The sequence below is a fragment of the Rhinolophus hipposideros genome (assembly GCF_964194185.1).
Source record: "Rhinolophus hipposideros genome assembly, chromosome: 11".
NCBI classification, from domain to species: Eukaryota; Metazoa; Chordata; class Mammalia; order Chiroptera; family Rhinolophidae; genus Rhinolophus; species Rhinolophus hipposideros.
This window is the reverse complement of record NC_138057.1, coordinates 52,859,159-52,885,560: the sequence shown is the minus strand read 5'-3', so window position 1 is coordinate 52,885,560 and position 26,402 is coordinate 52,859,159. Positions and strand designations below refer to the sequence as shown.

General features: G+C 47.7%; 1 protein-coding gene across 8 annotated transcripts in view; it reads left to right on the top strand.

Annotated features, from left to right (window-relative positions):
• PAX5 (paired box 5) overlaps nt 1–26,402 on the top strand; it is a gene marked incomplete at both ends in the record, with an annotated part of 179,055 nt that overhangs the window by 14,936 nt on the left and 137,717 nt on the right. For 5 of the 8 annotated variants that reach the window (XM_081067160.1, XM_081067158.1, XM_081067157.1 and 2 more), the window contains 3 exons: nt 3,476–3,673; nt 10,981–11,045; nt 14,850–14,978. In XM_081067160.1, the coding sequence (XP_080923286.1) occupies nt 3,476–3,673; nt 10,981–11,045; nt 14,850–14,978 (392 nt within the window). The remainder of the gene's footprint in view (nt 1–3,475; nt 3,674–10,980; nt 11,046–14,849; nt 14,979–26,402) is intronic. The other 3 variants (XM_081067161.1, XM_081067159.1, XM_081067162.1) reach the window with 2 other exon arrangements.

The window sequence follows — 26,402 nt, the reverse complement described above, 5'->3', positions numbered from 1 at the left end:
CTTCCTTTGTTTTTGCTGAGACATCTTTGCTAAGCCGACATTTTGCTTGCTATTTGAAATCGTCTCAGGGCAAAATGCTAAGCCCTTCTCAGAGGGGACACCTCCATGCTGGGTTGGGTGCTCAGGAACCCTCCAGATCTCCCCTGGAGACTGAAGGGGACAGGGACCTTCTTCGGCCCAGCTGGCAGCCTCCCACGGCCCAGAATAGATTTGTCACTAGGTAGAATGGCACTCGGAAGTTACGCGCCGCTCCGGTGCCTGGCCATTTAAGTTGTCAACAATAAATTGGAATTTCATAGCTCATTATTTTCATAACTAAGAACCACAGTGGACAAAATGTCACTCTAATTAGAACTGCCTTTTAAGAAACAAGTTCAGACCTAAAACAGTGTGACTGGGAATTTCTGAACTGGGCTGTTCCATCCACTGATTTTTTTTTTTTTGGTCACTGAAGAATTTGATGGGTGCACATAGGGTGACAGATTGTAGAGAGTGTGTGGTGTATGGTGGCCATGGTTTTCGGAGGCTGCGTGGCAAGGCAGGCAGAGTCCCTGGGGCTGGCACAGACTCCCATCATCTTGGGAAGGTGGCGGTCTGCCAGGAGTGTGGGCATTCAGTCCGCAGAGCTCAAGGCTCCAGAGGGGCTTGAGAGGCACAGCCTGGTGGCATGTGAGGCCCGTTTAAATCCACCCAGAAAGCCTGGCTGTTGTCTTCTTTCACTAGAGGCTGTCTGGGAGGTTGAGGCCATTTGGAATTGGGTGGTATATTACACAGTAATAAACACTCAGAGGATTTTAATCCACAACATGTGCTCTTTATGTTTTGCAAAGCTTTTTCTTCACCCTTCTACATTTCTGTCTTCACAACAGCCCTGCAAGGCAGGCAGAGCAAACATCCTCCACTTATTACACAAATGGAATAACTGAGGCCCAGAGAGGCTAAGGGAGTTGACCAAGGTCACACAGCGAGTTAGTGTCAGAGCCACTGACTGGCATCTACACCTCTTTACTCCCAAACTAATGCTCTTTGCACTGAACTACACTCTGTATTGGTGGCTGCTGTTGGTCTGCCATTCGTCTGTTGTGTGCAAGCCAAAGGGATGCATTTCTGTTTCGCTAAGATGAAAGGGTGGTTATTTAGTCTGAATCCTCACTTGACACAGTTGCCAGCTAGGGTTTCCTGGAATGTCAGGGTTGCCTTCTGAGTGCCTGGCCCATGTGTCCATCAAAAGGAAGACAGAAACCTCTCCTGTTAAGAGCATAGCCTCCTGTGGGTGGCACTGCTCAGGTGGGATGGGTGGAGAGTCTTGGGTGCTGTCACCCCCAGCCATGCAAGCAGGGCAAGTGCTGGGGGCGGGGGGCGCTTCATCCTGCTACACCTTCATAGTTGTTGCCGGAACACTGCAGTCCCATTCAACGAACATATTTTGAGTATCCAACACAGGGTTGTCTGTGTGCCTATAACGCCTGTTCTAACAGGTACTTGGTGACTATAGGTGTAGCGAGTGAATGAAAGAAAAAATGCTTGTTAAAATTCCTGGTAGACAGTAAAGTGCTCTACAATTGCAAGGGATTATTATTATTATTATCGCTGCTTAACTTTTTACGACCAAAGCAGTAGTTTGATCTAGTGGGAGGAGCACTGGATTCAGAGTCAGCGTGGAAAGCTGGTGTTGCCCTTAACTTCTAGAAAGGAATTGTGCAAGTCAGTTAATCTTCTAATCATCAGTTTTCTTTTCTACAAAACCCTACTGGACTCTCAGGATTGGTGTGAGGATCAAGATAATTCAAGGAAGAGCTCTGTAAACTCTAGAGCACTGCGCTGAAATAAATGAGTTGTTGCATTGATATTAACGAATGCCTTTCTGTCGTAAAATTGAAAGGATGTTTGGAGGCTGCAGAGATTATTGGGTGCCTTGATTTAGGTACTTTTCTAAAAAAGTATTTTCTTAGATATTTCTAAAAAGCTGTGTGTGACTCACAACAAATTTTCAGCAATTATAGGAAGAGGGAGAATAGGTTGAGTTTTGCCTTATGGTCCAATTTGACTCACTCTTTTCAATGAAAAATAGAATTTCTACTTCCACATTATCGCTCCCAAATTATTTCATCCATTTCTAGAATATTCACTAAGTTGGCCCTACCCAGACTCACTCACGCTGAGAATTTCAGCATCTCTTTCAATGCAAGCAGTCATTGTTCTGGGTAACCTTTCCCACCCGTCTCATGAGAGGATCACCTCTTTCCCTTATCAATTATAAACTCTTGTTAGGCTTGAAAATTACCAGTCATTTCTAAAATGTCCTTTTGGTTCAAAAGACATTTCAACTGCAAGAGAATCTCCTTTGCAAGAGGAAGTCAAGAATTCCTCTGTAAATATTGAGAGAGACATCCAGTCAAGACTCAGACTCCGAAAAGGAATCAAGTCGTTTTTTTCCCCCTGAAATGATCTTTCATGGCACTCATCTCCCTGGTCTCGGTGTTACTGTAAAACCCTGACATCCTATTTGCCTTAACGAGGAAGAGCTGGTAGCATGAAAATGTCCTTAGAAACAGCGATTTACCTCAGGGGAGGTCCCTGGAAGAGCTGCTGCGACTTGTGGTTGGCTTTTTTGATCACTTGCGTTTTGACTTCTCCATGACACATATTTCCACTTAATTCTGGAATCCAACATTCCCTTTAATTTTCAACCAGGGTTATTGTTTTTTTCTTATGGAAAAATAAGTTGCATTCTAGGGGACGGTTTTACAGAAGGTAGATGAATCTGCTAGGGGATGAAATTGCTGGCAAGTTAAAGGTACCAGCCAACTTTCTGGAGAAATGACAGCTCAGGAGGCGGTGCCACAGTTCTGGTTTGGTCAGTGTGTTTTGTGTGACTCTGGACAAGCCATTTAACCTCTATGGATCTCTGTTTTATTCTTGTAGGTGGAGACCCATTTACTTATTCATTCACTCATTCAAAATGGGAAAACTGACTTGAAAGTGTTCTGTAACCTGTAGAATGGTAGATAAATATGAATGAATGAATGAATGAATGAATGAATGCATAGCATCCTGACCAGTGCTGTCCAAATGAAGTATAATGTGGACTACCTATGAAATTTAAAATTTTCTAGTAACACATTACAAAAGGAAAAGGAAACAGGTACAATTAATTTAAATTATATGTCGCATTTAACCAAATAGATAAGAAACTTATCATTTCAACATGTAACCAAAGTAAAAACTATTAATGAGACATTTTATATTCTTTTTTTGTACTAAGTTTTGAAAATGTGGTGTGTGTTTTTTGTTTACAGCATGTACCAGTTCAAACGAGCCACATTTCAAAAATGTAAAAGCCACAGATGGCTAGGGGCTACTGTACTGGACAGCGCAGCTCTGGGTGTTTCCAGGATAGAGTAGCCTGTTATATTGTTACCAACATCCATTTTGCTGGTTCCTCGGGGCTGAGCTCCTTTCTCTTTGGCCCTAGGTATTATGAGACGGGGAGCATCAAGCCTGGGGTAATTGGAGGATCCAAACCAAAGGTTGCCACACCCAAAGTGGTAGAAAAAATCGCCGAATATAAACGCCAAAATCCCACCATGTTTGCCTGGGAGATCAGGGACCGGCTGCTGGCAGAACGGGTGTGTGACAATGACACGGTGCCCAGTGTCAGTTCCATCAACAGGTAAGGGGCTGCTGCCTGTAGGGGTGTAGGGATCTGGGCAGAGGGGGGCGTCCTGGAGGCTCTGTGTGTGCCCTCCCTGAAGATCTGGTCTCTCCTTTCACCAAGGTCCCTTAGGGGTCACTGGACACGAGGGCGGCTCATGGAGCCAGATGGGTCTTTTTATTGCCCTTCTCTTCTCTCCAAAGTAGAAGGGAGTTCGATGCTCAGGCAGAGGAGGCCATGAGAGTCTTCTGAGTCCAGAGTGATTTCCATCACTCCCTTTTACCACCTACTCTGTGTATGGAGATCTTAACAGTGAATTGTCCTGATGAGGCCTTCACAAATGTCCCTTCCTTGCAAGCCTAGTCTCAAAGTCTTAGCATCGGCCCATCTCAGAGCTTCCCAGGAAGCCAAACCCTGAGTTTAGTCAGGGCAGAGGGTGAGCCACTGAGTGTAGGGAACAGATCTCTGACTTGGAGTTGGGAGTTTTAGCTCCTTGTCCCAGCTCTGTCATAAACTCAAAGTGTCACCTTGACAGAGCTCTTCCTTTCTCTGAGCCCAGGGCCCTGGCGGTTCCAATGTGGGTCTGTGATCTCCAAGAACGACGTCTGAGATGCTAAGATGCTGTGGAGTTAGGGAGTTGCCCTCTCGCCAGTTGCCCCACATCTCACCCATGGACAGAATGAACCCCAGAAATACCACGATTGCCAGGCTTGGGGGTCTTACTAGGAGCCACAAGGGCTCCTTCTCCTCTCTAGTGTGATCCAGGATATATGTAATAGAGCTCTCAGAGCTTTACAAATAAATTCCTGAGAGAAAGCTTTTTTTATAGATGGTGCAGTCTCCACTCCACTTAAACCCACAGAGTCAGGGATGAAATTGTGAGATGAACAGAATGACCATTCTGTAAACTCCACAAAGAAAAGAGAAACCAGCAGACTGACAACTTGAGCAGTTCGCATTTCTTCAAGGTCATGCTTTATCTTTGTCAGTGTAGAGCCTGCCTGGGCTAGGGGACCCCTCATCCCAACCAGAAAGAGCGGTTGTACTAGAATGTCTCTGAGACCTCCTCTGGTCCTGAGAGTCATCCCTTCTGTAATGACGCAAATGCACAGAATCACTGTGCGAACGAGCATGCGTCGACGTTTTGAGTACTGTTATTTCATAAACTATTAGCCTGATTTTCTTTTTTCAGTAAACCTTTACTTTGGCGCTGGCATCACACGAGGTGCTGAGAAAAGAGAGGGGAACCAGGCACACAGTCTCTGAGTCTCTATTCTAGGGGGGCTCCTTGTCCAGGCTGGGACTCTGGTATGTACTTAGAAGTCTGGACAGCCTGAATTAGGCACAAAATGACAACTATTGTGATGAGCTTGGGAGGAATAACTCCTGTTCTTTTTCTGGGTTATGAGCGGCCCCGATGTGCCTTGTGAGTCCCCTGCTTTTGGCTTGTTGCAGGATTTCTATGACACAAAGCAACATGATCTTTTTTCTCCGAGTCTCTAAAAGCCTGACTGTGGAGTGAGGCATACACTACCTAAAGCAATGAAGGAGCAGTCAGCCTGCTCTGCAGAGGAACCTCTGCCACACCCGTGGTCAGGCTTTGGGGGCGCACAGATTTGCCCATGTAGTGTATACATGGAATTAGTGGTTCAAAAGATAACTTAGGTTGCCTGTGGGGGTCCCACTCTCTAATGCCTACGTGGGGCCAGCAGAAAATGCAGCAAGAGAAGCAGGGCAGGCATAAGGTGATAGGGAAAGGTTGGGTCTGTGGCAAACTAGACAGTACGTGCCCTCTGGAAGGGGCAGTGGCTTCTCAGCTCCAGCTGAGTGCTGCCCAGTGTTTGCCAGCTTTTTTCCATGCTTACAGAGAAGCCAGAAACTAGGACTTGTGTGTGCGTGTATATATGTGTACTTGTGTAAACGAAATCTCTATATTTTTAAATGGTGGCAATTAATTTCAATGAAAAAATGCCTTACAGGACAAGCATAACTTATTTGCAGATCTCCAGCTTACAGCCTCTGAGACACGAGGATAAAAATTGGTTCATGATGAATTTGTTTGAATGTATTTTAGAAATAACGAGCACATCAAACCAGGGAGTGTGAACATCATGAACTCCCCCCGTTTACAGTAAAGAACTAATGTTGCCTATTTAAGTGAAAAAGTAAGTTATTTGAAGGAAACATACGAAGTAAATGGGACACAGTAATTACAGACGTGGAAAAAGCTATGAAGGGCGTACTTAGGAGTGTCTAGGGAAATTGTGGCTCCGCGGATGCTTTGTCCCTGGAGCTGTGCTATGCGGAGGCTGCGGGGGTGGGGTGGGCTCTGATTGCTGGTTGCTGGGGCCGTGGGTAGCCTCAGGGGTCTCCTGGACATCCTCGTCCATAACAGTGACTAGCTGGCTGTGCCTCTCAGGTGCTTTCACATCTGTGGTCTCCGACAGCCCTCAAGGCCTAACCCTAGCCTATGACAGGTATACAAACGAAGGCCCAAATGTGGAGTGCAGAAGAACGGTGATTTTGTGATAGAGAAGGGAGTAAAGGGCCTGGGTCCCCTGATGGTAAATGGAGGGTTGGTCTCTTTCTACCACTGCCCTGCGGGACTCTGCCAGTGACAGAACTGAGGACCTGTGAGCAGAGAAGTACAATCGGCATTTCTACTTCATTTCTGAGCCTCGCAGCCTGCACGTTTTGCTGCCTGTCTGCAGGCTTCCTCTGCGATCCATGGCCATCTCTTGTGCTCCCCAGTAGGGGCTCCTCTCGGGGAGCATTCTCTGGCTCCTCACCACATCGTTCAATGAGAGCTCCTTGGTGTCTTTAACAACCAACCCCGCAATGCAAATAAACTAAGTGTGGGACTATCTCATGTTGCTGCATTCTGCCCCCACCCCTAAAAAGCCTGAGCCATCCCAGCATAGTTTTGTTTTCTATATGAAGGCAAAGCTCCCACTGAATTCAAACAGATTCAGCTTCTAAAGAACTGTCTTGCAAGTGTCATTGTGTATGAGGGTCCATAGCGCCTTTTCCCAGCCCCTGCTTCCCTTGGAGGCAACTTCTCACTATTCCCCTACTTCAAACAGCTAGGGAGGTAGTGGTGGCTGGACTTGTAGCTATTCTGGTGGCCACAGGGTCATCTCCACTGTTTGCCCCTTCTTTTATTCCAGTCCCACGGCTCTAAACCAGGGGCCAAATGGTGGGGAACTTTGAGTGGCATTCCCAGTTTAGAGGGGCAGCTCCATTAGCACCAACTGGTTGTTGCCGTGTGAGAATGAGGGCTCAGAATTACCAGGTGTTCTGATTTTTCAAGGGAAGCTAGAAATTCATGTATTCATGTAAGAGCTCCCAACTTACAAATATTGGCAACTAATTCAAATAAAAAGAAATATACTGTGCAGGCCAAACAAAACTTGCTCAGTGATGGATGTGGCCTGTGGATGACAGTTTATAAAGTCTGCCCTTAACCCTAAATTTGGCAACAAGCCTTCTGAGACTGTTTACCCACTCCCTCTTTCTTTTCCACATCGGTCACAGGCCTGAGTGTCACCTGTGGGCCCTCTCCCCGCTTGGCCCAGTTGGACCCTTGGTTTTTGGACTCTTAGCACAGCTGATGGCCCAAGATTTTTACTGAACTAACGGCAATTAGCTCAGTGCAGCAGACATGGATACTTCTTCAGCCCTATCTCCCCATTTCCTTTTTGAAGGCATCATGGTTTTCTCTTTCAACGTAATTTTGTGTGTGTGTGGTGGTGGTGGTGGTGGTGTTGAGAAGACCTAGCCTTTCAAAAGAGTGGCTGTGATATTGAAATAGTATTCTTACAAATACCTGTAATAACTGAAGTTCCATGGGCTTTTAATCCTCAGATTTTAAATTGATTTGAATCCAAATAGGATTTATGCCTCATACAGCAAGTATTTATCAGAGGGACCACTTCCTTTGAATGTGGCTGAAAGAAAAGTGCCCAGGTGTGGGCGCTGACTTACTGTGTGACCTTGAGCAAGTCACTTGAGCATGCTGGGTTTCAGTTTCATCACTCATGGGAACTGGTTGATTGCTGAGCTCCCTTTTCTGTTGGACCATCTAGGATGTTCATATGGCACCCAGGGTCGTGCTCATGCTTAGCAAAGTGAAAGCTGTATGTTTCAATGTGAACTGCCAATTAGCTCCGACTGCCTCTTAGAAAAGGTCCTGAGTGTGGCTCTTATGGTGATGAGTCTTGACGTTGCTTGTTATTTTTCAACTTTTCTAGAATTGCTATAATTCAGTTAGTCTTGTTCTTCCCACTATTATTTCTTCTCAGTGGAAGATTATGCTCTTTGTTCTTTTCTTGGCAGCTGCTGCAAGCAGATGGGCAAAATCTCTATCCCTGGGAACAGCTTTGGACAGTTCCCTCTAATTCGGGTCTCACCGATAGAAGACAATCCCATTGCAGCCTTAAAATTGGGTGTGGGGATAGCTATTTTTCTCTCCCCAGCTCCCAAGGGGATCCCATGTGTTTTTAAGGCATTTGTAGAAAATATGAACCTTTTAAGATTGAAGCTGGTTATTAATCTTCATGAAGATTCCACTAACGATAGCAACAGCTCCCATTTATTGAGCACTTATTACACAGCAGCCATGGCTTTAAGTACTTAATTAATTTAATCATCTTAATAACTTTATGAAGTACGAATGAATCTTACTCCCATTTCGCAGATGAAGAAACTGAGGCACAGAGAGGTTAAGTAATTTACCCAAAATCATGCAGCTGGTAAATGGCAAGACTGGGATTCAGACTCTAAGTCGTCTGGCTCTGGGGCCTGTATAACCCCTATGCTGCAGCTGCTTCTTCATGATTTATAATAATGGATAAATGCTTGCCAATGATTTATAAATATTGAAATGAAAAATAAGGAAACTATAATCTGCTTTGCTTATGGACTAAATATAATGGCTAGATAATACTTTGAAAAATTAGGATTTTATGCTGGACTTCAATGGAAAATAGTTACAATATATTTTATCATATATTTGGATGTATATAAACCGTAATATAGATAAATTATATTTATATCTGGTATACCCACATGTTCACATCGCTGTATCTCTGTAGACACACACACACACACACACACACACACACACACACAGACACACACAGAGGCGGTGACATAGACAAAAATACAAAGTTTAGATCAGATACTAGCTTTAATCCACGTGGTCAAAAAGACTACCTCACTCCCAGGTCTTTGTCAATACGCTTCATGTTTGCTTAGTGAAAATAAGTGGTTTGAATGTTGGAGAAAACAAACAAACAAACAAACAAACACTCTGAATGTATTTGAGGCAATACTCCCACTGACTTGTCAGAAAAGGGCAAAGGACGTGAAGGCTCACCTGGCCTGGGCTCCAGAGGGCCTGTGGTTGTTGGGCTGTGGTGTGAACAGAAACGTCCAGTCCAGGCTATCAGCTGAGGATGCTGAGTGCCCTCGGTGCCCAGTGCTGAGCCGTGAGATCACAGAGGGCCACAGCCTGATGAGGTGAAGGGGGGTCACCTGCCACCCTGTCCTTCCTCTCCACTTGCACAAGCTGGAGACCCAGTATAGCTTGAAACGGACTTTCAGAAAAAATGGTCTGGACTGTGAAAAAGCTTTTCCTATAATGTTGAGTGAAAAGAGGATGATACAAAACTGTACACGTGGTTTAATCCTGATTTTGTCTTAATAAAAAGGATGTTTCCAAATATGTACAGGAATGCTAGCAGAAAGAAAATACAGTTGACCCTTGAACAATGCAGGGGTTATTGGTGCCCACCCCTGAGCACTTGAAAATCCACATATAACTTTTGACTTCCCCAAAACTTAACTGTAGTCATCCCTTTGTATCCACGGGAGATCTGTTCCGGGACCCCCAAGGATGCCAAAATCCTGAATGCTCAAGTCTCTTATATAAAATGGTATAGATCAATGCATATAGTTGGCTCTCTACATCCGAGGATTCCCAAGCTCGGTGTGAAAATACTGTTTTCCATCTGCAGTTGGTTGAATCTGTAATTGTGAAACACAGGGATACCGAGGGTTGACTGTATATTTATTGAAAAAAATCCATGTATAGTAAGTGGACACGTGTAGTTCAAAACCGTGTTGTTCAAGGGTCAACTGTACATCAAAATGTGGTTTTAGATGTCTTCTTTAAAGTTGTCAAAATAGTCTACAATGAGCACAGAGTACTTTTATGATCAGGAAAAACTCTAATAAATGATCTTTTCAAGGATAATAGTTGGAGGCTGAATAGAACTTTTCCAAAGAAGCTGAATATTTTATTACCACCCACCCTTCTCCCAAATGCCAGGGAAGGAAGTTTCTTGAAGACCCCAAAAGGACTTTTGGCCCAGCCTTGGTTGACATACCAGGGTTAGGGTCTCATGGAGTCCCCATGCATTGTCCCAGCTGGAAATTTGCAAAGTAAGCTTCCCAGAGCCCAAGGTTCTGCAGAAGGGACCATCAGAGCTGCCAGGCGGTAAAGGGAAGATAGCACCACTATTATCTGTTTTATACACTGGGCTTTTCCATAAGACGTTGTGTGTGAAAAGGATTCACTTACTTAAAGTAAGCAAAGAGGGCTCTGTTCTAACTGCCTTATTGTATTGAGGCCCACAAGGGAATGGACTTGTCCAGGGTCACAATCAGATTCCTGTTAGAACTGGAGCAAGGTCTCTGGAAAGACAGGCCAGGTCGCCCCTGGCTCCCAGACCTGTGAAGCTTTACCTTGAGGTTCTTGAAGACTTCCTCTTAGCAAAACCAGATCAAGCCTTTCCTGGCAGCACTTTAACCCTTTCTAGTTTCAGAGCAACTCATACATCCCCTTCCTTGGTGATTTCCGTTGGGCAGGGATGTTACTCCTCCTGTGGCTCTCTAAGGCAGAGAAACCAGAGTGTGAGGGCTGCTAGGGGACAGCGAGGTCACTTGGGCCAGTCCTTTCATTTCGCAGATGGGGGACGGTGGGGGGGGGAGCTGAGGTCACTCAGCGCGTTTATGGAGCTGGAGCTACTCCCAGGAAAGGAATACCTTTGTAACATTAACACATCATCTTTTTCTACAGAAGAGGCACCCCAGAGAGGGGTGCAAGTTACCCAAAGACACCCAGGGAGGTAGGGGCTGAGTTGGGACTATCACTTTTCCAACCCTCTAACTCCCACCCTGTGTTCATAATCTCCCCTTCCCTCTGCCCCAGCTTGACCTGCGATCCAGCTGGATAAGGGTTTTCTGATTGTCTGTGCATAGTTCGTTGAGGACTCTTTTCCATCATGGTAAATAGCTATTTCTTTTCTTCCCACTGTCCACAGGATCATCCGGACAAAAGTACAACAGCCACCCAACCAGCCGGTCCCAGCTACCAGTCACAGCATAGGTAAGAACTTTAAAAAAATTTTTTTAAAAATCTAATGGGCTCCAAATATTCTAAAGAACTTTTAATCATTCTTATGGACAGATAATTCTGCATAAAACACTTCGGCACACGTACTAATGCGCCTTCTTTGTCATTCTCCAAGGGCTGAACCCGGTAAATGAATTTTATAAATACTGCTAAAAGGTTTTGAATTTTACTGATTATTATGATAAATAGCTTTCAGCATGAGACAGAAAATTGAAATCTAAGCCAAAAAAAAAAAATCCACTAATGGGGGTCTATAGAATGTCAGATAATTAAAGTAATAAATCAAGAAAGGGGTACTTATTCATAACATTTTCTGCATCATTAGTCAGTAAGTAGTTTTGAATGTGTTTTTTTTCTTCTATCAACCAGCTCTTCTACAATTCTTTGTGCACTTGCAGTCTTGAGTGAAGATGTGGCAAAACTTCCCAAACTTTCTCTCTCTCTCTCTCTTGCTTCGAACTCATGTGCTCCGTGAACAGTCAAGGGCTGCTAGTGGAGTTTCTGACACTCACGGGTGAAGTCTGAGAGTGATCATGACTTATAAAAATGCGAGTCATGTTTCCTAGTAGTTGACCCTTGAACAATGTTGGGGTTAAGGGTGGTGACCCTTGCCCCCACAGTTGAAAATCTGAGTATAACTTTTGACTCCCCCAAAACTTCAGTGTCTCTTAGTATCCACAGGGGATTGGTTCCAGGACCCCGCCACAGATACCAAAATCTGTGGATGCTCAAGTCCCTTATCTAAAACTATGCAGAACAATGCATACTGCCGGCCTTCAGCACCCTCTGACTCCCATCCTCCGAACAAAAATACTGCTTTTGATCGTGGTTGGTTGAATCTGTGGATGTGAAACCAGGGGATAGAGAGGGCTGTCTGTCTATTTATTGAAAAAAAGCTGTGTATAAGTGGGCCTGTGCAGCTCAAACCTTTGCTGTTAAGGGTTAACTGTACTCAAGAGTTCAGAGGTTTCCCTTGCCTTCCCTTCTCTGCAAAGATTGTGAGATGAAAATGACACGTGTCTATTTAAGGCCTACGTCTCCACTTGGGACAAAGGAAACCCCTCCGGTTAGCTGGGGGAGGTTATTCTACTATAAAAAAGTGGGCAACCGTTCAGCAAGCCTCTGCCAATTCTGGTTGCCAGAGTCCCTGTGAATTCCACTTAATCATGCCTCAGATTCTACACAATTTCCACACACTTGTCCATCCTTTAAATGGAAACCGAACTCCTCGTGGTGAAGGGGTACAGGCAGAGGTCTGGCTTATAGTTCCTGCTCTGTCAGGAATGCACCGAGTAAACTGTGTAAGTCCCTTCGCCTCTTGGAGCCTCAGTTTCCCCATTTGTGGACCAAACAAGGTGCTCTGTGAGGTCTCTGATCCTCCATGGTTGCCTGTTTGGGTGAAGGTAAGACAGAATTCCTTCCTGCCATAAAATCATTCTTCATTTAGTAATCCATTCATAAAGTTTTTGCTAAGCCTCTGCTACATATGCAGACCTTGGCATCGGAAACTAATATTTTAATTAGGAGGCAGGACAAAATCCCCATTCTCAAGGGCTTCTCAGTCTAATGGGGAAATGTAACAAAAAGACGTTTGCAAAACATTGTGATAAAACTCAAGAAGAAAGTCCAGGGTGTTGTGGGAACTGAAGTGAGGGAACCACCAGCTCTGTTGAGCTGGGGCAAAGAGGGTTGAGAAAGGCTCCTGGGGAAATGTTTGTGGCTGAGATTTCACCTGCAGCTTTTTAACTATTTCAGGTCTCTTAGGATTGAATATCAAACTGAGAGTAACTGATAATAGTCTTTCAGTGAGGTTAGAGGAATAATCCTATGTAAAGGTCAGCAGAATGCTTTGTTTTGTGTCCAAAATTTTTATAAAAACTATCTCTTATATTGGCACAGCCCCTTACAGTTTACAAACTTAATGAGGAGTGAGGAAAGGGAGGCTTAGAGAGATTAAATTACTAGCCCAAGGTCACATTGCCAGTAAGTGGTAGAGCTGGAATTGGAACCTGAGTCTTTTGAATCTAGTGAAATCACAAAATACTGGAACAAATCTCATCGTCTCTGTCAGCAACATGCTGAACCTTGGTTATCTGTGGCTCTAAAGTACCAAATAACTTGTGATCTTCCTTCTTCCTCTGTTTTTTTTGCACCTTAATACAGAAAAGGTTGTGAGATTTGCATAAATCTATTTTGAGGAGCGTCTTCTGTTGAAGGAAAAGAGAAGTTAACGATTTCTACTTCTGGGTCTCATAAGGAAGATCTAAAATCAAACTCAAATATGAGAAGAAAGGCACTGTTCCCTCTAGGTCTGGAGGAGCAAAAGAGCTGGATGTGCTCCAAGGAAAGCAGCAAACAGCAAACAGCTTCTTACGCAACCACCATTTCTAGTAATTTCCTACACGTTCCAGTCAAAGGCGGCTCCACCTGCCTCCAGCTAGTTATAGCCCAAGGAAATGTGCCTGAGATTGGTTTTGTAGGTTTTAATGAACCAAGAAAGAATTCTCACAGCCCAGAAATGGAAATTCAGCTGTACAGCTTGAGAGGACCCTGATGGCTAACTGACTGGGCTCTCCCTTGGACTCTGAGGCCAGGAATTAATGGGAAACATGCACAAAATCTCCCCTCCCCCATTCGTATCCTTAGGTCCTCAGAGACCTAGGGTTAGTCACAAGTCTGCCCACATTTCTGGGCAGGGAAATTCTAGACTCTCAGTCGGTAGACATGAGGCTGAGTCCTAGGGCTACTGCTTACTGGCTAGATGACTTTGAGCAAATCACGTCACCTTTGTGAAGCCTCAGTCTCTTCATTTGATAAATGGGATAATTAACAGCCCTCTGGGGGTTGCAATCATTAAATGAAAAGCACTGCATTAACGTGAAGCATGTGACTGGTTTTCATTATTAATTAGTGAGGAGCAGATTACTATAGGGGGGAAAGAATAGCTTCTGAGCTTCAGTTCCCACTCTGCCTCTTATTAGCTGTGTGATCTTGGGCAAGTCACTTTCTTTCTCTGAGTCTTGGTTCCTTTATCTTTACAATGGGGTGACCTAGCTTATAAGATTGTTCTCAGAATTAAATAATTCCTTAATGCTTGTCACAGAGTAAGTTCTCAAAAAACGATAGTTATCATTATTATATATATCAATATGATTACATATTATATATTGTACTATATCGATATTATGTAATTAATATTAAAATCCAGGTAAACTGGAAGGAGAAAAGACAGTGAGGGACTGTAAACAGCGGGGACAGCCTGCCATTGGAATTTTGTTGGCTGTGTGTGCGCCCGTGTGCGGGTATTTATGTCTTGCGTAGATGGGTGGGTGTGTAAGCAGACAGTGAACCTGCCTAATGAGTAGGTCTGGGTCTTTTATTTTAGCACTGCCTGGTGGTGGGCCCTAGCTCCCCTCTTTCTCCTCTCCATCCCCCTGTTTCCTGCCTCCTTGGACAAGCTGGGATTGGAGTTAGTGCTCTTTTTACACTGTCCCTCATTCTCGTTTCTGCACCTTCAGTTGTCCTCTCCGCCCATCCTTCCCCTAGCATCCCCCCAGCAGCAGGTAACCTGGGCAAATGGCCTGAGGGACACCCTCATCTCCCAGGTGTGGCTGCATGTTCTCAGCACACACCCTGCTCCCTATCCCTGCACTTTTGCTCCCTTAGCAGTTGGGTCCAGCCCAGTGTAGGGTGAGTGCCTTTGTTTCGGCCCTCCGCTCCCTCCGCCAGGCGCACAGCCCTCCTGTGAGGCCCTGACCACCCTCTCCCTCTGTGCAGTGTCCACGGGCTCCGTGACGCAGGTGTCCTCAGTGAGCACGGACTCAGCTGGCTCCTCGTACTCTATCAGCGGCATCCTGGGCATCACTTCCCCCAGCGCTGACACCAACAAGCGCAAGAGAGATGAAGGTAAGAGATGGCTGCGCAGCCCTGTCCCGGATGGACCCAACAGGATCTTTTTCGGGGCGCTCAGTCAGCGTTGGAAGCAAAGATGCCCGCTGAGCGTCCCCTTACTGCAGAGCACCGGAGTCTGTCCCCAGCGCCTGCTCAGGCCCAGTCCCTTCTCTGGACACAGGGAGGGGGCAGACAGGGAACCTGCTAGACTTTACTCCTTGCATGGAGAAAGGCGGGCCTGGCAGAGCCCTGTGGTTTGAGCTTTGTGGCCTTTACAAGGCCTTGCGTGTGCAGCTGGGATGCCGGAGCGCAGGGTGTGGAGGGTCTGAGCACAACACCGGCTCCCCTTGGTTGGGGAGCCCTGGAGGAGAGGGAGGAACCTGGTGCCCTGCAGTGAGAGGGGCTCGCATGGGGGGACGGGTCAGGGGGTGGGTTCTCTGAGGGGCTGTGCATACCTCTCCCAGGAGAAGGCCTCCAGGGGTGGTGATAGTGGGGGCCTGAGGAAGTTAATAATCATCATCTCTGCCCTGAGGCTTGGAAGGAAGGAATGCAGGGGCCTCCTGGGGATGACAAAGACGACAATCTTCCCATTGGTTTGTCTCAGCCCTTCAATGGTGCCAGCTGGGCTTCCAGAGCTTGCTGGCCCGCCTTAACCTGGCTCTCCTTTCCCCTGGATGGGCTGCCAGCGCTGCTGACAGTAATGGGTTTGAGAAGAGAAGCGACCCCCTGGGAGTCTGTAAAACCTTAGTCAAGAAAGGAGAAAAAAAAAAAGGAAAAAAAGGCTGTGGTCTAGGGCCTGAGAGCAGCGTGACAGAAATCTTGATTCAATTATTCTGTTCCTCGGCACAATTCCCTTTCTCAGCTCCCTGGAAGGGATGTATGTTCTGGTGAGCAAATGCCTAAGTACTTAAGATCTGTAACTAGAAAATTGAGTCAGCCCAGCAGTGGATTGGCCTGTGGTCCGCATGTTCCAGGCATTACAGAAGCTGGCCTCTGTTTGGAGCTGTGGGGGCCCACAGGGATGATTCAGAGCTTTGGAAACCTGCCTCACCTCTTTCCTCTGCTCCTGACACTCAGAGCAGATGCCAGAAGTCTTTAACTCAGTGGGTGGCTGTGCTGTGTTCCTGCAGGAGGCGGTGGGCCAACCATCTCTGTTGGTTTATGGGGTTGATGGTGTCATCTTTTCTCCTATTGTCACCTGGACTCGAAGCAGATGTGCCCAAGGTGGGGCCCAGCTGTGTCTGATCATGGTGGAGGGCTGTGTGTGGCTCTGTCAGAGGCTGATGGGGCCAGGCAGAGATTTTTGGAGAAAAAAAATCTAGTTTGATGTTTACCACAAAACAGGTCCTGATTTGGGGGGACTGTTTTACTGTGTTTGTGGGGTGCTATACTGACTGTTTCTCTGGTCCACAATCCCTGGTTAGCCTTTCAAGCTGCTCTAAAAGGTGTAGAATGGTCAGAATGTGGGGGGTGTTAGTCTAAATTGCTCTGTATCAGCCAGACATTCTTGAGGACTGTGGCCCATTTGGGGTATTGACCATTAAGGGGGACAGTGACAAATTGGGACGTGTCCAGATGGGTGTAATCTGGATGGAGAGGGACCTGGAGAAACACCTCAAGGCTCTAGGTGTGTTTTTGCACAAAGATGAGAAGAATGAACAGGACTGGACTGTTTCCTTCAAATATTTGCAGGGCTGACGTAGAAGGCAAGAGGAGTGAGACTTTGCTGTGTAGCCTCAAAGACCAGTGTGTGGAAATGCAGAGGGGATTTCAGCTCGGTATAAAAAAGAACTCTGTAAATATGAGAGTGGCCTAGGGCTAAAAGGGGCTGCACTGGGAGGTAGTGAGTGCCCTGTCACTAGAGATATGTAAGTAGAGCCTAGGTGGCCACCCACTGGGCTACTGTACAACAGTATTAGGAATCAGATGTAGGATCAGGGTGACCTTTGAGATCCTCCCAATTTTGAAATTTATGATTGAGCCCTGATCCCCAGAAAGACTTGGGAGGTGACCCAGTCTGTTGTCTGGGGGCTAAAGGACAATGATTTGATGATCTTGGAAGTTATAGGATTGGGAAAAGTGGGAGACCCAAGCAGCAACCAGAGCCCCCCTACCCTCTGCCCGGCATCATGGAGAGTGTATATGGGTGGCAGACAGGTGGGGGAGAGGTGGCACAGAGGTGTCTAGCTCACATCGGCCAATTGTCTGGAAGGAGTACTGCCTAATGCTTCCTACTGACCTTTCCCTAACCCCCTCTCTGTCTCCCTGGATCCTTGCATTGACTTCTTGAAGAGTTGAAGAGATGGAGATTGCCACCCCCATTTTATCAGGGAAGAAACCAAGGTCCCAGGGAGTTCCTTGACACTGGCAAAGACACACAGCTGGTGTCACCTGGGGGGTTGGGAGGAGCTGGAGAGCCCCTGAGGCCCCTGCTCCTCCTCACCCGCTACAGAGAGCTGCTTTGGAGGTGGAGTAGATTGAGGCTGGGCAGGTCCTGGGGACAGTGTGAGGAAGAGTTTCCAGCAAAAGGGCATGGTCAGCAGGTGGCTGCTGAGAGTGGTGAGAAAGGGAAAACCAGCCACTGGGGAACAGGCGACTTGCCGGATGCCCTGCAGGGCGGGTCCATTGGGACTGCAGACCATGGCACCATTTTTCTTAGGAGACCTCAGCAGCCTGAGGGAAAGGCCATGGAGCAAGAGAGACAGTAGAGGGCCAAGAGGAAGCCAGCTGGGGATCCTCACCCCTCTTTCTCAGGTGAGGTGACTGGGGCTCTGCAAGGGGCAGTCACTTGCTCAGCTCTAGTTCACAGTAGTCTACAACTTGGACTTGGGTTTTGCCCTGTGGGCATTTCCTGGTGCCACCCTCCTACCCAGGCATCAGGGTAGGGGTGGGAGGTAATAGAGTCCAGTCACAAAGGGCCTGCCCTGCAGAACTCGCAGTCTGGTGGGCAAGACTGGCAAGCCCAAAGTCCCTTCAGTGGGCAGAGTGTGAGGTGATGTGTGATAAGAGATGACACTAGAGGGGGGAGGAAGGCAGAGAGGGGCCGATTAGACCAAACGGATTGGGGAATACCCCTTACAGGAAGTGGCACTTTATTGATAGAAAAATATTTTCCACTACTTCTGTTATTAAATTTAAATTAATTACAATTAAATAAAATTAGAAATTTAGTTCCTCAGTTGCACTAGCCACATTTTAAGTACTCAATAGCCACATGTGGCTAGTGGCTACTGCAGTGGATAGCATGGCTTGAATACACATGTGTGCCACATAGTAGATGCTCAATCAATGCTCCTTGGTGGCCTGGATCAGCCCCATGCCTACAGAAGGGTCACCATTCGTGAGGAGGGACTGGGTGGGGGTCTCATCAGGAGTGCTTTTGTCTGACATTTTTGGCTTCCACAGAAAGCTCTGTTTGAGTAAATACTTCTGTAGCAAAAACCAACAAGTTAGAACACTGTTAGACCACTGGATTGCCAACTGCCCTTTCAGTCTAGAAATTCTAGGATTCTTCCTAGGATGTTTGTCTCCAAGACAAGCCTTGGGAATATGGCCACTGTATCCAAATCTCAGACAAACCGTTCTGTGGCTGAGGCAACAGATAAGGTCCTTGGGGCCTCTGAGGGCAGAGGTGGGGTAAGTCAAAGGAAGCTATGGCTCAGTGCAAGGAACAGCTTTCAGGCAAGAGCCAGTCTGGGCCAAGGATGGAAGCATTAGCTTGGAAAGGTAGTGAGCTCCCCATCATGGGAGGTATGAGCAGGAGCTGGACAAAGGAGAGGCAGAAGAACCAAAGAAGGCATTCTGGTCTGGATTCTGTGACTTTTGAGGGCTGTTACCCTCCGGGTAGCACGTGCTTCAGTAACTGTCCTGTGTCTGGAAGTGGTTCTGCCTACTTGTTTTTCCTTCCTGCCACCTGACTCTGAGTCTGCCATTCACGTGGACTTGCCTAGTCTGGGGCCACATCACATCAGGGCATTTTTATCTCCAGCCCCGCCCCTTGGCACAGGGCCAGAGCACAGAGCCGCTCAGGAGACTTGTGGAAGGCAGCAAGAGTCAGATTAGGGTGCTTCCCAGGTGTGGCTCGCAGCCTCTTGTCTTAGTTGGGATGACCTGAGAGCTTTTAGGGAGAAGGCTGTGGGGTTGGTCTCCGGAATCCTGCTGGGCTAGGGGAACAGAACCTGAGGCGATGCCTCCCTCCCCGGAAGGCCCAGAGGAGGTGGTGGCGGGGCTGGACTTGGCAGAGCAGGCAGGCTTGTGAATAGCGGCTATGGGTGAAAGGGCAGCCCCAGACCCTCTGTTCCTTCCTGGGCCTTTGATCTCTGGTGGGGCCTCCTTCCGCCTGTCTCCAGGGCCCCCATTCAGGTTCCCTTGACCCCCCACTCCCTTTACCTCCCCCCAGAGTTTGAAAAGCCCCAAACACACCGAGGTCAGCCGAGTGCGAATCCCTTTCACTAGCCCAGAAAGCTGCCCAATCAAGCACCAGTGTGGGCTTTGGAGACCAGAAGCTTTCTTTTAGGTAATGGAGGATCCGTTGCAGGTGGAATTTCCGGCCTTCTGGTCCCTGGTCTGCCCTCTGCCTGAAGAGGCACCGGAAGGGTAGCCAAAACTCAGAGGTGGCCTGTCCAAGAGATACCAAGTCCAGCAAGACCCTTATGGGGAGGTTGGGGGGGCATTTAGGAGGGACTCCTGTCATGGCTCTCCATCCCTCTTTCTGGGGGTGTCTGTCTTCCCTCTGTCTTTTAATGTCCTTTGTTTGGGGATACATCTTATCCAGTGTTATCTGCCTCTGTTTATGTCCTGTTAATTGAGAGTTCCTGTGTGTCTGTTTTTGTCTCTCCGTCTAGCTCTCACTCTTTCTCACATTTACTCTCCTCTCTCTCCCCCTCTTTCTCGCTCTCATACTCACTCTCTCTTTCTTCTCGTGTTCTCTCTTGCTCTCTCTTACCAACTGCCCTCTCCCCTCCCTCTTACAGGCTGGGAGCCCCATCTCAGCCCTGCCCTGCAGAACTCCATGGGAACCATCTTGGGGAGGGAAGGGGTTTCCAAGCTCACAGGCCAACTGGCCCACGCCCCTCCTGACTGTGTGCAGGCCCCGGCCTTCCTTTCTTAGAACGCTCTTCCTTTGCTGGACACTCAGACCTTGTCTACTGCTCGTGGGCCCTGGACAGAAGGCAGAGACGGGAGCAGAAAGTGCAGAGACCCGTCTCAGATTTCCCAGGAGGGAATGGGATATGTGGAAAAGCGCAGGATTTCTGAGTCAGAAGTTGCAAGCAGCCCTTGTGGCACCAAGATTCCTGATCTCTGGAGAGCCCACAATAAGGTGTTTAGGTATTGAGGCAAGGACAAAGCCTCCCAGGCTAGGGATAAACTTGTCTGAGGACTTTCTGTGGTGAGAGCTTTGGCAAGTTACTTAATCTGTCTGAACTTCCATTTTGTCATCCGGAAAAGAGAGGTGGCACAAGTGTTACAGTTGACTGTGAGGATAAAATCAAGTCATGCCGTGAAGGGTTTCCCCCCAGGTCCTGGTGGTACTGAGTGCTTCCTACATGGGCAGTGAGGGAGAGTGGGGCTTGGGGCTGGGAGGCCAGTCACAGGCTAAGGGCAAGCAGGCTCCAGCCACAGTTCTGTGTGGCAGCTGAAAGGAGCTGGTCTGCCCACCCCCCACTTCCTGTTTGTAACAGTCTCCTGCTGTGGGCATCAGGACTGAACAACAGTGCCCCCAGGTGTCAGCCACAAAATGAAGGGCCACTCGTTTTCCTTTGCTTCCTTTCCGTTCAGGACCCTGGTCCCTCAACCCCCTTGATGGAAGAATAAAAGGGTCAAGCCTCAGTTTCCCATGAAGAGGGGCCCTGGGTACACAAGGCAGAGGAGGCCTCCAGGATGGAGGGCAGAAGGCAGTGAGCCTGGGCCTGGGCCTGGGGGTCACCAGCTTGGACCTCCAGACTCCCCTGTCAGAGCTGGAAGGGCCTTGGAGAACATCTAGGACATATCACCCAGTCATTATTCATATGGGTAAACAGGCTTGGAGAAGAGAAAGGGTCTGACCAGGACGCACAGTGAAAACCCAGAAAAACTAGAGGGAGAGAACCCCTCAGAGCACCCTCGGGATCCTACAGCTCTTTGATGCGATAAGTCTCAATTTCTTCTCTCCCCTCTCCTAGGTCTCAATTTCCGCTCTCCTAGGTCTACCTTCTGTCCTCACTGTTGAAAGCCACCAGGAACCCTGCCCCTGCCCCGACCCTCGGAGTGGGCAGCTGACCTACTAATCCCCCAGTGTTAATTTCACCTCATGACAGTGAGCCCTGACCTTCCCGCCCTGGGCTTCCATTCCTCCTCCTCATCCCTTCTGTGCGTGCTGATCCTGTATGTTCTCTGGGCTTTCCTGTCTCGGGGACATTATCCGTACAGGGTCCTTTACCTGGAATGCTGTCCTGGAGGCTGGTCTGTTGACCTGGCCTGGTTTCCAGAGGCAGCCCGCTCTCTGGGGGGGATAGTCAGTGCCGGGCCAGGGGTCCTGCGCAGCTGGCTAAGGCCCTTGGATTCATCAGGGACCAGCATGGAGCTTTGGAGACCAGACATGCTCTGCAGAGAGGGAAGGGGGTGTTGATCACTTTGTCTTGATCTCTCCTGGGGTTTCACCAGGCCCCCCACCCCTTGGTCATCCATAATGTGTCCCCTGGATGTACCCTCAGACTGGCCAGGCAGGTGCATGGACCTGCATGTAGGTACAGGGACCAGGACCAAGGTTCTTGCTGGGAGGGCATCACTTAGAACCCGGGTGGCCATTGCCAGCCTGGCAGTCATGATTTGCTTGGCTTGCCTTATGTTTAAAATGAGTTTGAGTTAGTTATTAACATTTAAAAATCAGGAAATTTCACATACGGATGTCTGGCTTTTCTTGGGGAAAACAAAAAAATCAGATCTGGCAGCACTGAGTGGGCTTCCCTACGTGGCACAATCGTCTGGGGCTGCTGGGGCTGCGGTCTTCAGACTCTCCCTGCTTACAGCATTTCTTTCTCTCTACCCGAATGCCTTTGAGCTTCTGGAGTCTTAGTGGGGACTCTGAATAGTCCAGCCTGTGGCAGCTGAAGCCTATGGGAGGTAGGGTCCTGATCTGATGGAGGCGCGTGCGTGCATGCGTGTGTGTGTGTGTGTGTGTGTGTGTGTATATGTGTGTGGTTAGGGAACTGGGCAGTCAGGCTTTCAGACCAGAGGTGGGTGGGGTAGGGGAGGCACTATGGAGGGGTGAAGAAGCCACCCCCTTGGCAGCCTGGAACAGTGAGATAGAGGTCATTCAGTCCACACCTGCCAGATAGGTAGTCCGGGCACAGTGGACACAGGCGTGCCCAGGGAATGCGGGGTGGTTACGACAGAAATGATAAGGACGGGGTTTCTGTTTCCCAGCTTGGCTGGCCACTCTTCTGTCCTTTCAGCCTTGCAGTCCCTGGTCCCTCAGCTGAGCCCCAGACCGACAGATTTGAGAGACTTCCTTGGTAGAGGACCTGAGGCCAGATGGTCAATCAAAGGGGCTCCTTGGGCCTTTCCCTAGTGCCAAGGGCCTGCCCCTTGGGTGATGGGTCAGGTTTCAGTTCCTCCCAGCCCCCCGCGGCCCCCGGGTCCCTGAGTTTCACTTTTATTCACTGAGCAAGAGCCTTCATGAGAGCCAACACCACTGAACACCTTCTCCACCCTAACCCTGCCTGTTTGCCCACCTGCTTTGCGCAGGGCCCCTCCTCCCCTCCTACAGCAGCTCCTTTTCCCATGGGGCTGTGTACTGTATCCGGAGAGCCCCAGGGGGATGTGAAGGGTAGGCTGATACAGTGTGAGGATCTCAGTTCAGAGAATTTGTTCTGAGGTCATCCAGAACAAGAGTTGTGGAGTTAGCTGAGGGGATAGAGTTTCATCCGCGGTGGGCAGTCCCCTACCAGGGCAGTCTAGAACTCAAGGTGAAATGGAATGGCTTTCTTCCCACTCCAAATGCCCCGCTGCCTTCTGGGGCAGAGGTTCCCGTGCTCCTTTCTCTTTGGCTTTGGAATACGGTTTAATCCTTGGCCACAGAGTCTGTGGTTCAGGGACTTCAGAGGCTTATGAGGCAGGGGAAGGAGACTGGGTAGAGGGAGTCAGGGACTGTTCCTGGGTTCTGTTCCTGACTCTGTGGCTGACTTGCTGGTGACCTTGGGGAAAAATCCATTCTTCTCTCTGGGCCTCAGTTTTCTCATCTATGATATGGGATCGAGGAATTCCTAAGGTTCTTTTGGGTACCAAGATTCCCAGCTTCTCCTTGTCTTATTATTTTAGGTCAGTGATTCTCAAACAAGTCTTAGGACCCCTTTAAACTCTTAAAAATGATAAAGGACCCCAAGGAGGTTTTTATTAGATTGGTGCAAAAGTAATTGCAATTTTTGCAATTACTTTTAACCTTTTAAACCACAATTACTTTTGCACCAACCTAATAGTTTGCATGGGTTAATGCAAATGGACACGAATTTAAATATGTATTAATTCATTAAAAATAACAGTAATAAACAAGTAATATAAATAATATTTTTGAAGTAGAAAAGAACTGTATTTTCCAAGCCAAAAAAATTTCGAGTGGCATTGCTTTACGATTTTACAAATCTCTTTAGTGTCTGACTTAATAAAAGATAGCTAGATTCTCCTATCTGCTTCTGTAGCCAATCTATTGTGATATCATGCATCCTAGAGCCTCTGGAAAACTCTACTGTATACCTGTGAAAGAGTGAGAGTGAAGAAGGCCAATAACATCTTGCTGTTACTATGAAAACAGTTTTGACCTCACAGAAAGGGTCTTGGGGCCCCCCAGGGGTTCCTAGATGAGATGTTGAGAACCTCTGCTTCAGGCTACTGCAAACTCCGAGCTTGCTTGCTTACCACTCATACAGATAAGGGAGAGCAGTTAAGTGGTTTTAGTTTAAAAACAAAAAAAAGTGCCATCAGTTTTTCCCATTCTTACCTCCTGAAGGCAGTGGGAGCCATGGTAGGTCTTTGAGCTGGAGAAGGAGTAACAAGACACACCAGGCTTGTCTTCTAGCAGATTGGGGTATGCAAAGCTTCTTGCTCCTCTCCCAACCTTGAGTTCCACAAGAAATGCACAGCTACGGAGGTTCCTTTCATTTCCAGTGGAATATCTGTAGGGTTTGACGTTTGATCTTCTTCCGGCAGGCTTCCTTTGGGGCCAACAGCATCTACCTAGTGCTCCCAAACAGCTCAGGGAGTGGGCCTCTGGGACCCAACCACATCTCCTCTTCCCAGTTTAGCTCTGCACTAGCCTGGAGACCCCTGAGACCCCATCGTTTTGGGCATAGTTTTGGTGGGGAAAAAAACCCAGCAAATGATAATTGATTAGGAATGAAATAATATAAAATGAAATAAATAAGTAGGTTTGATATTATCTTGACTCCTGGCATTTCAGGAAAAGCAGGTCTGAAAGGCCATTGACAAAGGGGAAGTTTATGTTCTGATTTCATAGGGGCTTCTGGGTTTCCTGGAATGCCAGTGGTTGTGTGTGTGAGAGATTTCACTTTAAAATGTCCGGTTTTAATTCTTATTGCTATAAGTTTATCGTTTGCATTAGTCCATCCTGAGTTTAATAGACTAAATGGAGGAGAGGGAGCGAAAGAAATGTCCTAAAGTAATTAGAGAAGCATTGAGACAGGGAGGATAAAAGGTGCTAGAGAAGACATGTGTGAAAAAGAGGTTGCTTATAGTGAGATGAACTGAGCTACGAGAAGAAACAGAGAAAGGCATGGCTAGAGAGACACGAGAGGAGCAGGACGAAGGACGAGAAGCGACGAAGGGGTCAGACACTTCCCAGCACCAGCCACCAGGTGGCACCATTGACCCAAGACAGCTTAGTTGCCCTCCAGGGTTAGGGACCAGAGGGGTAACAGGGCAGTGTGTACTGGCCCTTGTGAGCTTGAACTGCTTCTAACTCGGTGGGGGGCAGCAGGGCCCAGGTAGGCTGACCATTTGCTGGAGTCTAACTTCTCTGCCAGCATTCAGTCAGGACAGGGGGTGGTGGGACAAACACGGTTGGGGATCAACTTGATCCTTTCTCACCCTGTGGTGCAGATGTCTTGATACAAACCTTTCTGGAAGTCTTTCAAGTCCCTGGTTCTATTCTAAGCTTTTACTTTGCTGTGTGACCCTGGGCAAGTCACTTCTCTCTGCCTTGTTTTTCTCATGTTAAAATGTGGAGATTTGAAAGATGACTTTAAGGGTCTTTGGCCTCTACAATTCTGTGGTGTGTCAGAGAGAGAGAGCCTGGAGTTGGAGTTAGACTCAGGATCTTCTTCGGTCACCTGTTTGACCTTGGGCAACTCACTTCTCATCTGTGGGGATGATACAGTAACATCTCCCTCACAGACTTTTATATAAAACGGCAGGTGGGAAAATGCTTTGAAATCTTTTCTGGTGCTGTAGGAGAGGGAGGGATCACTATTTATTCTTTTCCCTGGAATTTGAGTGAGAAGCAGGCGTTCCACCATCCTCACAGCTCAGAAAGTTTGTGCCTCGGTCTGTGGCCACAACAAAAGGGCTTATGGTAGGTGTTTGCTCCAGGTCACTGCATATCTGCCCTAATATCTCTTGAATCTGTTTGTTTCTCTCTGTCCCCACTGCTACTGCCTTGGTCCAAGCATTCTCTCCTCCTGTCTGTGGTCTATTGCTGTGATCTCCTAGCGAGTCCCTATCTCCAATGTCCCTGACTTCTCCAAACAGCCTGTCTTCCACAGAGCAGCCCCAGCAGGACTTCTGAAATGCAGTTCTGATCAGTGACTTGCCTGAAGGGTTTTCACCCTTCATATCTGCCTGTTGTTCTCAGAAGCCAGCCAAACTTTTTAAGAAGGCTGCAAGGCCTTCCATGATCAGGCCCCTGCCTGTCTCAAGAGCTGAGTCTCTCTCCACCCTCCTCTTTTCATGCTCACTCCAGCCACACCAAACCTCTTCCCTGCCTTGAGCAGCACTTGTTCTTTCCTGCCTGAAGCCTGTAGGGTCAGATAACTGGGGTTCTGGTGCTGAGTCCACCCATGCCTATTCGTGTGACTCTGGGCAAGTTATTTGACTTCTCTGAGCCTCAGTTTCCCTCTATGTAAAATGAGAGCACCAGTGGTGCCTATGATTGGGTTGTTAACGTGGACTGAGTGAGGTAATGCATGTGAATGGCTCAGATTGACCCGATGCATGATATGTGCTCAATAAAGCGTGCCTTTTATTATGATACTGTTCCCACTGCCTGGAAAACTGTCCTCCCCCATCCACCATTTTACCCAGCTGACATACCCAAACTGCAGGCGCCAACGTACATGTCACTTCCTAAGTAAAGTCCTCCTTGCTGCTCACTCCTGTTAGCTCTACTGACGCCACCGGCAGCACACAGAATCTTCTTGTTGACAAAAATATCACATTTGTCACTTCTCT